At 45.4% G+C, this 10,503-nt stretch overlaps 1 protein-coding gene across 2 annotated transcripts; it reads left to right on the top strand.

The window, feature by feature from the left end:
• The first annotated feature begins 1,095 nt into the window (after positions 1-1,095).
• ATP6V1G1 (ATPase H+ transporting V1 subunit G1) lies at positions 1,096-9,656 on the top strand. Of its 2 annotated transcripts, XM_025888315.2 has the most exons (4): positions 1,096-1,304; positions 4,850-4,950; positions 6,606-6,766; positions 7,853-7,978. In XM_025888315.2, the coding sequence occupies exons 1-4, from the start codon at positions 1,223-1,225 to the stop codon at positions 7,911-7,913; spliced, it is 405 nt and encodes a 134-aa protein (XP_025744100.2). In that variant the 5' UTR covers positions 1,096-1,222; the 3' UTR covers positions 7,914-7,978. The 2 variants fall into 2 exon arrangements, with proteins under 2 accessions (XP_025744100.2, XP_025744101.1); XM_025888316.2 differs by lacking the exon at positions 6,606-6,766 and having other exon boundaries at positions 1,109-1,304; positions 7,853-9,656.
• The last annotated feature ends 847 nt before the right edge of the window (positions 9,657-10,503 follow it).

The raw sequence follows: 10,503 nt of genomic DNA, 5'->3' as shown, positions 1-10,503 counted from the left end.
TCAGATGTTCCACTTTGCAAGCCTGGCTCCATTCAAATACCCCATCTGACAGTTAATAGGGGAGTGACTTTGGGCAAGTTAACTTAACCTCCCTGAGCTTCAGTTTGGTTATTATAGAAAGGAGTTAATAACATTACCTTAGAGCTGCTGTCAGGAGCAAGTCAAGTGTTTAGGGCAGATTCTGCCATACGGTAAACTCAACTATTGGCTTCCTATCTACCTATTTGTGGTGGGGGATATCTCTGTGCCAAATTGCTTCCGCCAAATCCACACATGCTGGTCCCTTCCACTAATCAACCCTAACTCCCCACTCTCCCCCAGTATCTTTTCCTGGCTAACTTCTTACCCTTTTGATCTCATTTTTAAATGCCAATTCCGTGCAAAAGCCTTCACGGGCACCTCCACATTCCCCTCTTTTTTAAAGTGCTCTGTATTTTTCCTTCATTACTTTATCAGTTTGCAATTTTCTTTTTTTTTCCGTTTTGGTCCATTAACTCTGCACTCTACCAGGGACTTTGTCTTGCTCTCTGCTATCTCCTCAGTACCAACAGTGGTCTAGGATCATAGCAGGCATTCATCAAATATTTATGGAAAATAGTCCAACTTGTCCCTGAACTGGGGTACAAAGAGGGAAATCATCCTTCCCCAAATCACACAGATTAATATCTGTCCCCAAGTACCCTATTCCCATCCTCTATCCCCTGAGCCTGGTAAGTATTTTCCTAACGTGCCTCTTAATATATTTAAGCGCCAAGGAACATTCCAGAAAGAGGAGAGAGAGAGTAAAACAGAGGGCAAAATAGGGGAAGCTATTTGTGTTTTGGCCTGATTCCTTCTCTCCCGACCTTAATGCGGGCATGTCGCAAAGTGAGGGATTACAGCAATAACGACGAGACAGTGCGGCCACAGCAACTGAACCAGCAGAGACCCAGCCATTCAAGGAGGATGAGGCTGAGTGGGGGAGGGGTGGAAGACAGACGCTAGATCCTGCGCAGGCGCAGCCGCGGCGCTCTGCCCTTCCTTCCCCGCCCCTCCCCTTCCCCCTCGAGTCACTAGACGCCGAGTGCAATCAGCTGACGCGGCGCTGCGGTCGTCACGTGACGGCGGGCGGGGCGCCGGCGCAGGGCGCAGGCGCTGATCCTAGGCGGCTGGGTCAGCTGACCCGAGGGATCCGCTCGAACCGATTTAGGCCGCGTCCCGCGGCCTTAGAGTCGCCGCAGCCATGGCCAGCCAGTCGCAGGGCATTCAGCAGCTGCTGCAGGCCGAGAAGCGGGCCGCCGAGAAAGTGTCGGAGGCCCGCAAGCGTGAGTTTCGGGGTGGGGCGACCAGGCGTGGTGCGGGTGCGAGGTCGCGGCCAGGCCGCGGGAGGTGGTAGGTGGATGAGGCCCAGAAAACTGCGGTGTGGAGGGGTGGTGACAGTCGCGGAAGCTTGTGTGTCTCAAAGCTGTCAGGATCTGAGGCTCCGGAGGGCTTGTAAGTCGGCTGGAAGCTGCGATGTGGGGCAGTAGAGAGGGCGAGGACGCAGTAGGTGGATGACCTCTTGGGGCCTGGGAAGCGCGTGAAATGGGCTGTTCAAACGGAACTCGTCGTCTTTCCCCGTCACTTGCTGCTTTGTGTTGCTCTGTCTCCGTGTACAGAGCTACCATTCACGCTGTTGCTCCGGCTAGAAACAGAGCTCTCTTTGCCACGTCTCCTCTTGTCCGCCACGTTTAGCCGGTCGCCAGGATGTTTATTATGGCTGTTCACTTTTCCCCACCCCTACAGCTAGCATCTTAGTCCGGGACGCTAGATTTTCTGAGGCTCTGGTACCAGCCTGATTCGTTAATTTCTTAAAAAGAAAAAAAATTTTTTTAAGTGGTTAATATGTGCCAGACGCCTTGCCCGGTGCCCCAGTGTCTCCATCAACACGGTATTCAGAGTCCCAGTGAGGGAAGCAGATACTGGGTGGGTTAGTTGCAGGTGACATGAAAGCTAGAGTTGAGAAATGTAAGGTTGCTCAAGAACTTCGCAGGTGGATCTAATCTAGACTGGTGAGTGGGAGAAGGCCGGGGCCTCCTTCAAGTCCATTCCTCCCGGCAGTCAGATCCCTCCCTGGGATGCAAATAGGACTTCCCCACCACTTTTGCAGTCAACAAACGTTGAGTGCCTGCAGAATAAAGCCCAGATTCCTTCATAGGGTATATAGGCCACGTTTTTTGGATCTGGGTCTAGCTTTCTTCCCTTATCTCATTTTTAGGTTCTTTCCTCCGGGTATCCTGAACCACCCTGATGCCTTATTTCACCTGCAAGCCTTTACACAACTCTCTTCTCTGCTTGGAAGTCCTTTTTCCTAGTTTCCGATCCCTTTTCTCTAACACTTAGTCGTCCTTCAGATCTCAAAATGTAGGCAGCAGTTCCTCCAGGAAGCCTTCCCTGCCTTGTCCTCCTTCTCTCAGGCTGGGCCAGGAGTCCTTCCTAAGAGCTTATTTCTGTCATTGCTGTGCAATAACTTGTTTCTTTATATGGCACGGTCACTAGACAGAGCTCCTGGATTACAGGGACTGTGTGTAATTCAGTTGTATGTATTCATTTTCCTATCTGGTGAGATAGGTATTTCTATCCCTATTATACAGATGGGTGAAATGAGACTTAGAGAAATGATTTGACCATACCCCAGGAAGCAGCGTAGTGACCTAGAGGCCTCTTTTCCCATGCAAGGATAAAATAGAAGAACTATTAGCTTTTAGTGATTCCTTGGTGTTTGTCCTGTTACAAGACTTACACTTTTATCCCACACCGAAGTAGATGGCAAGCATGGCTCTTGTACTTTCTGGATTAAGGGGCTGTGTGATAGGAAAAGCTTTCTTTGAGGGAGCTGGAGATGGGAACAAGCCTTTTATTCTTGCTCTGGTGACTGGAAAGTTCTGTGTTCTTCATAGACTATTTCTCATCACGCTCTTGATAAAGTATTTCCAGAATGACCTTTCAGGGTTTGTCCTGTGATGGCTCATTAGTAACAGAAGTTGTGTCTGTTGGGAAGCATGTGAGATTATTTGGGGGAGGTGCAGGAACGAATACTTGGAATATGGTAAGAATAATTCTGAGTGTCTTGGAGGTGGGGATCACGTTTTACATTTTTATCTCCTCAAGCTTGGTGCAGGGTCTTGTATATCTCAGATAGCTATTATTTACTGAATGAATCTGTTTTAAAGGAGTGAGTTAATGGCTAGTATATGTCTCAGAATTTGCAGTAATTAGGAACAGAAGTATTGACAAGAACTACAATTTGAAAAGAATCACTACCTTTTCTTGATCTGTAGTTATGGTTAACTTGCCCAGTTAGGAATTGGGAAGAGGCAGTGCATGATGTGACAAAACAGTCCGGCGTAAATTTTTCATGAAATCATTGCTTTGGACCATAAAACTTAATTGTGTTACGGTTTATTTCACTGGAGTAAAACAAAAGATTAGCTCCCTGAAAAATAAGGTTTAAAAGAAACATGATTTACTGTTCAAATACTTATTTTTGGTTTTCAGAGAAGTCTATCAGAATTGAACCTTGAAGATACCTGACGGGCAGAGAGTGGTTTTACCTTAATTCAGAGAGCTGTGGGAATTGGGAATGATGAGGAGAGTGGTATTGTGAAATTATGTGGAGCTAGCATAATGTTTGAGCCATAGATGTCATTTGTAGATTGTTGGTTTGGAAAAGATCTTTGGCTCTGAAATACGGCTTTGAATGTAGATGATGAGGAGGATGGCATGTGGAGGACAGGAGTAGAAGTAGGCTCACGTGGGGAGCAGTAGGCCCTAAATAAGACTGGAGTAGACTACACTTGCGGAAATAGTCTCTGGGTGCTTAGAGAGATCTGTTGATTGTTTTATTAGAAACATCACGGAGTGATGTTGTGGGGTCATTATACATCCAGAATCGTGTTCTCCATTAGGAGATGGGAGGTTAAATTCAGTTGCATTCGTCCACATGGGCTAAGTGGGATTTGGGAAATTGATATACAGTGATGTCTAACAAAGCTTACTTTTAGATAAAGGATGTCTTATGTTCTAAATTAAATAAATGCCCAGGTTGATCATCTAAGACTCCCCCCCCCCCCAATTTGGGTATCTGAGAAGTTTGATCAGTGAGCAAAGATTCAAAGCAAAGAATACGTGCTATTTGGTCTTGTGGTCTGTTTTCATACAGGCTCTGATGGCATCTAGAGAATTTTTTAAGCTGTATGTTTATTCTCTTCAAGAAACCAGAGCACCTGTGTCTCCTCATTTCTTAGATGCTTGTGCAGTCTTAACCATCCAGTGCTCCCCATTTAGGATTCCTTCCAAGAACCATTTTCATTACTATTTCCTTGTGCACAGGCATGGTTTTTAGTTTGCAATATTACATCAGATGTTTCATTAGTTACATTTTAGGTTAATGCCCCTTGGGGGCATATTCGTCTCCTTGCTCAGCTTCTAAGCAGAACTCCAGTTGTAATCAGCGGGATACTTAGGTGTTTACTTCTTGGGAAAGGAAGAGTTCTCCAGAAGGCTAATGTCCCCCATTTTGTCTTGGTTCTTAGTAGTGGAGATTGAGAGAATATTCTGACACATTGCAGAATGTTTTCCATCATTTACAGTCTGTAGTTATGGAAGATGGTCCTTTTTACCTTATCACTTCCTAGTTAAGTGCAGCCCAGAGGAGGCAAGAATCTCTGCAGTCAGCTCTGAATTCCCTCTTTCCTATGCATGTCTCTTGGGACTGTACCTTTAAAACTTTACTACTTGTTTACTGTTAGAATTTACCATCTCAGTCTCTGCTTCCTCTTCTCCTTGTCTTTTAATCACTTCTTGACGTAGCTTTTTCTTTTGAAAACAGGAAAGAACCGGAGGCTGAAGCAGGCCAAAGAAGAAGCTCAGGCTGAAATTGAACAATACCGTCTGCAAAGAGAGAAGGAGTTCAAGGCCAAGGAAGCTGCGGTGGGCCTGGTTTATATTCATTATTGCTTTAGTTTCCTGAGGCTTTCCTCTTCTCCCCTTTTCCCCAGGTTCTCAAAATATCCAACAGAGCTGAGATTGTGATTCTGGTTGAAATTTGGAATTTTGGCTATTGGATGTCCAGGCTGGTGATCAGTTTTTAACTAACTTTGAATCCTAGTCTTCACTTAGTCATTTCACAAATATCTATTGAACATGTTAACTTGTGCCAGATGTTAGCTGTGAACAGAAATAGACATGGTCCCTGCCTCATGGAGCAAGTCATGCAGACCTACAGCTGTGAGAAGGGCTGTGGTGGTCATAACATCCATCAGCTGGAGCCCACTCTGGTATGGTAGAGACACTTGGCAACGGTGTAGGCAGGGCGACGCAGCAGAAGATGTGTGCAATGATAGCACAACAACAGATCACAAAAGCAGGGAGAATTCTGGAAAGGGGAAAGGATGGAGGAGGGCTTCACAGAGAAAAGAAACTCTATCAGGACTCTTGGATACAGGTGACAGAAAACAATTCAAACTGGTTTTACACAAAATGGAATTTATTGGCTTATGTAGTTAAAGACCCAGGTGAAAGGCTAACTTTATTTTGATCCAGGAGCTTCAGTAATGCCCTCAGGACATTATTTTCATCTCTCAACTCTGCTCTTGTCTTTGTGGGCTTCATTCTCAAGTTCTACCTTGTGGCCTTCACTGGTTCCAGGCACATGCCCTCCCAGGCCCAAATGCAGTGATTAAAGGCACATACCTCTATTGTTGGCAGTAAATCCAAAAGTGTCCTTCATCTTTGCACTGGACTGTCCCAGTGCTATTGAAACTTGAAACCTCTCTGACTCTTGAACTGGGGCAGGTTGGTGGTGTCAGCTGTCAGACTGCCCACAGAAACAGTATGGAAGTCCTCTTGTCGGGGCAGCTGCCTCGGCTTATTTGTATGTCAATGCTGCAATTGTTTATAGAGGCAAGAACAGTGCTGTGCAAGCATGAGCTCTGGGGTTTCCTAGCAGTGTTCAGTGTGACCCCTTCAGCTTGGACACAACTGACTGAGGCCTGCCATGTAGTTTATATTCACAGAACAGAGGTAGTGTCCCCCTTCCCCTACCCCCACCCCCAGTAGGGTTATGGACCTTTAAAAATAAGAATTAGCAGCTGAGCTAACTAATGTGAAATGCCCCTGTGTTCCGCCAGTGTGAACAGTTACAGTGAAGCATGAAGAGTCCTAAGTGAATCAGGAAACGTGGGTTAGAATCTTTGCGTGTTCACTTTGAGCTCTTTGAGCCTCGGTTTCCTCATCTGTGAGAAGGGGAGTGAAGGCCTCCGTACAGGTTATGGAGGACTAGGTGACATGCGAGAGAAGGCTTTCCCCTTGCGCGCCGTTGTGGGTGGACAGCTAGGAAGGGGTATAGTTAATACATTCGGAAAGAGGCAGGAGCACGTTAGAAGATAGAAAGGATCAGACACAAAAAAGTTTTGTCGTCAAGAGCCTGATAGGGAGACTTCCCTAAGCCATTTCCTCAAGCTCTGGGATGAGCCCTGCCCCCCCCCCCCCGCCATTCCTGCCGGGGGACCCCTCCTTCTGCTCTCTGTGCGTCAGCTGTGTGCAGGCACCGGCTCTCGCGTGGACACGCGTGTCTGCCCACGCAGGGGAGCCCGTCACCCCATCACTCCCTGCGCGGCCTCAGCGTTTGCACGGTGCCTGCCTGGGGTCCGAGCCATCCCCCTTCTCAGCGCCCCGGGCCAGCTGCTCCCCGGGCGGAGGCCCTGAGCTCCGTTCTGCCTCTGGCTGGGTTGCCTTCCCTGGCCTGGTAAGTTCTGACAGTGCCTGTCTGTCCGGGGGCCTCCGAGAAAAGTAGTTTGACAGCCTTCTCCCTGTGTTACTGACTTGTTAATAAAGGGCTTGTAGTTATTTCAAGAAACAACAACAACCTGATAGATCTCATTCTAGCAAAGTAGGCATATACTTTACAGAAAGCCAGCCATACTGTGAAGACTGAGGATAAAAGAAAATTTATCCGTCAGTATGTGTTAAAATTGTGAATGGAGACCGAAAGGGTAAGACATGAGTATGGTGAAGGATTCAAGCAGTAAAATAGGGCAGCAGTGAAGTTAGTCTTCCTCCCACCCAGTCCTGAAGTCCTCCTCAGAAACCGTCACTATTAAGTTTCTTGCATATTCTGCTAGAATATTTATATTTGAAAGAATAGGTGTCGTGTATCCATAATACTGGGGAATCTACTGCTGAATGTAAGAGCTAGAACATGAAGCAGTAATGGTGAAACTGTGTTCCTCCAAAATTGCATCCCCTTGTGTTTATTTTTTTTAAGAGTTTTTTTTAATATCTATACCACGATTTATCTGTCCCATTTAAAACCACACAAGGAAACACAATTTACTGACAAACCATTTTGTATCTTGCTTTTTTTTCCCCCCTTAAACTGCATATTTTACAGTTCATTCCATCTTGCACACATCTACTTTATCTTCCTCTGTAGCTGAGAATGTTCTCTGGTATAGATGTACCATAATTTGTTAAACTGGTCGTCGGGTATTGGATCTTTGGGTTCATTCCAGTCTTTGGTTAAGGCTATACATTAGACTCCAGAGAGTGTGAATATATTGCTCTCTGCGGTAATTTCTGAGTCGTGGAAATGCTGTGCAATTTACCTTTTGATAGATGGTTGAAGGTTGGCCACCAAAGTGATTGCCTCAGTTTTGGTTCCCATTAACGGGGAACACCACCTTCCCACATGCTCTTCAATCATGAGGTTATATTGCCCGTTGCTGTTTATTTGTATTCACTGATGAGACTGGGTTTCTCCAGAACTAAGGAAGTTGCGCCAGCCAGAGCGCCGACCTGACCTTCCCTTTGTGTCCTTACCCCCCGACTCTAGGCTCTGGGATCCCATGGCAGCTGCAGCACCGAAGTGGAGAAGGAGACCCAGGAGAAGATGACCATCCTCCAGGCCTACTTCCAGCAGAACAGGGATGAAGTCCTGGATAACCTGCTGGCCTTTGTCTGTGACATCCGGCCAGAAATCCATGAAAACTACCGCATAAATGGATAGGGGAGGAAGGAGCAGCTCTGCGTGCAGATTGGCATGTTAGATGCCTTCATGGAATACGAAGCTTCGGCAAAGCTTGAGTAGTTACATCCTTGTGAAAAGGCATTAAATTATTTCTGTGTATCACGTAGTAGGTCCCTTCACTTCTTGGAGAATAGCAAATCTAGCTTCTTTGTACAAACGTAGAGCGTATCCAAAGATTTTCTCCTTTTACCTCATGTTTCTTAGAAATTTAATGTGTATACGTTGTCTGTTTTCCTATGCCTTTTAGTTCAAGCAACATATGTATCAATACTTTTTCTTTCTTAGATGTAGGAAAAAAAAAAACTGTTTAAAGAAAGAAAGGGATTAAATATTTTTTTTCCCTAAAGCTTTCTTGAAGGTCAGGGGCTTTCTCTATGAAAAAGTAGTAAATAGTTACTGTAACTTGTGTGAAGCAGCAGCTGGCCTTAAGTCCTCTCGGCTAAGGGTGGAACAGCGAATACTAGTATATATTGTTCGGGCTGCTCTTAGTTTCTCTTACCCAAAGTTATTAGATGATAGAATTCAAGAACTTCTTGTATACGTGTTCTTACTTGGTGTACTGATAATCATTTGAAAGTAAAGACTTTGTCATGCATTTCCACTGCTCTGGTTCATCCTTTCTGATAATGCAGAGTGCACTTTGAGATGTTCTGCAGAACTTCACTTAGGAAATTAAATTAGCACATGTAGCACATACCCATTTGCACGCATACTCAGAAAATGTTTGTGGTATGTATCTTAGCAGGAAGGAAATCACTTGTGATTTCACCCAGCAGCCAGTTCGAAAAACAACATCCGACCAGTAGTAAGTCTGCAGTTTGCCTTTTCTCTAGAGCACCCTGGCCCGGGGCAGCCTTGGGCAAGTTATCAAGCATATTTCCTCCCTGGCGGGCTACATGATATGTATAATACCTATAGGAACTTCACACTAGCTCTTAAGAGTTAAATGCTCTGTGACTCTCTATTAGCCGAAAGTCTTTGGCTGCAAAATAATTTCTAGTAGATAACAAACAGTTGAGAGAGAACACTGTGGGATTTCCTTGCTTGTTCTGAAAAAGTATGAGAACATTAGATGCGCTTTAAGAAAATCACATTTTATGAGACTCAGGATGGGTTGATTTTAGGCCATGTTTGTCTCTAGTCACTGTTCTGTTTATAGTACGATTCCTCAAAAGAGTTCCATATGAGCTTTTCCAGTTTTGACTGTGAAAGCACCCCAGTCAGGCTTGCCACTCCAATGAAAGTGAGTGTCAAGGTCAGCAGTGATGACTGGATTGATTGGTCCAATCTTCTTCCCCCTTGACCTTCAGTCCTGTTTGACAGGGTTGACCAGTTCTTCTTGAACCACTTTCTTAGCTTTATTCTGCAGTGATGTGTTACCTTGTGCCTCTGTCTCTTGCTTTAGTTCTAACTCCCAGGGATTTGTTCTTGGACTTTGGTATGCTCATTCCCTTGTTGAAACCCACCTTCTCTTCATGGCTTTGAATAACCATCTCTGTTGAAGACCCAAGTTTATATCCAGCTTCTCTCTTCTGAACTGTAGAGTTGTCAATTGCTTATTTGCTCTTTTGGTTTGGATATCTAATAAACATCTCCATCTTAAAGTGTTCTACCCTGTACCCAGTTTTGTTAGGACTTGACTCCTGGTGTTGCTGAGTGCAGCAAACTCCATCTCTCCTGCAAATACAAATTTCCCAAACTGGAGCACCATGAAGAAGCAACACCTGCATTCACCACTTTAGATGCAGTATCTAACCTGTTTGCCACCAGTATTTTCATCCTGGGTTCATAGGGTTGTACTTACATACATTTCTGCCTGACTCTTCACCTCCAGCCAACCAGCTGAATGTTGGTACAGTTGAATGAGCAACGTTAAGTACTTCCAAAGTGTGATCTAGGGTCAGTTGAGAGGAAAGATAAGATCTGAAAGGAACTTGGTGATCTGGGAGGGAGGAACCTAAATGGTTGAAGAGTGAATGAAATGTCAAGTGAGTGGAGAGACTTGGCTGTGAAGGGTGGGGGGCAGAGGTGGTTTAAGGGAGGTGAGAACATGTTTAAATGTGGGGAGGGAAGGGAATAGAGGGAGCGAGATGGAGAAGGTCTTGTCTTCTGGGTGGAGTGAGAGCCCCGAGGGGTCTGGAGGCCACAGGAGCTGGAGCACAGATGGGATTAGTTCTAGCCTTTAAGCTGGATGGTGCTCAGGGAAAATGGGTGTTTGTGTCCTGCTAGGCCAGTTGAATCCATCTCTGGGAATGGGGCCAGGACTAAGATGTTTTAAAATCTCCCCTGGGGAGGGCCTTCCATTGTGGCCTGACACGAAAAACTAGCATCTGTTTGGTTCTTTGACCACGAAGGCCCATGATGTTGGTTCTGACATGGAATGAACTCCAAGATACACATATATGTAGAACAGTGTGTGATTTGTTCCCACTGAGCATAGAAAAAGATAATCACAT

The sequence above is a fragment of the Callorhinus ursinus genome, unplaced genomic scaffold, assembly GCF_003265705.2.
Source record: "Callorhinus ursinus isolate GAN/ISIS: 27379988/994484 unplaced genomic scaffold, GSC_fseal_2.0 scaffold24, whole genome shotgun sequence".
In the NCBI taxonomy this organism is placed as follows: Eukaryota; Metazoa; Chordata; class Mammalia; order Carnivora; family Otariidae; genus Callorhinus; species Callorhinus ursinus.
The sequence above is the reverse complement of the archived record's forward strand: the minus strand, read 5'-3'. Positions and strand labels throughout refer to the sequence as shown.

Coding starts and splice junctions, on each gene's coding strand:
- ATP6V1G1 (XM_025888315.2), top strand. CDS start 1,223: ATGGCCAGCCAGTCGCAGGGCATTCAGCAGCTGCTGCAGGCCGAGAAG. Junction 4,951..6,605: donor TCAAGGCCAAGGAAGCTGCG/GTGGGCCTGGTT, acceptor CTGCCCACGCAG/GGGAGCCCGTCACCCCATCA. Junction 6,767..7,852: donor GGGTTGCCTTCCCTGGCCTG/GTAAGTTCTGAC, acceptor CCCCGACTCTAG/GCTCTGGGATCCCATGGCAG.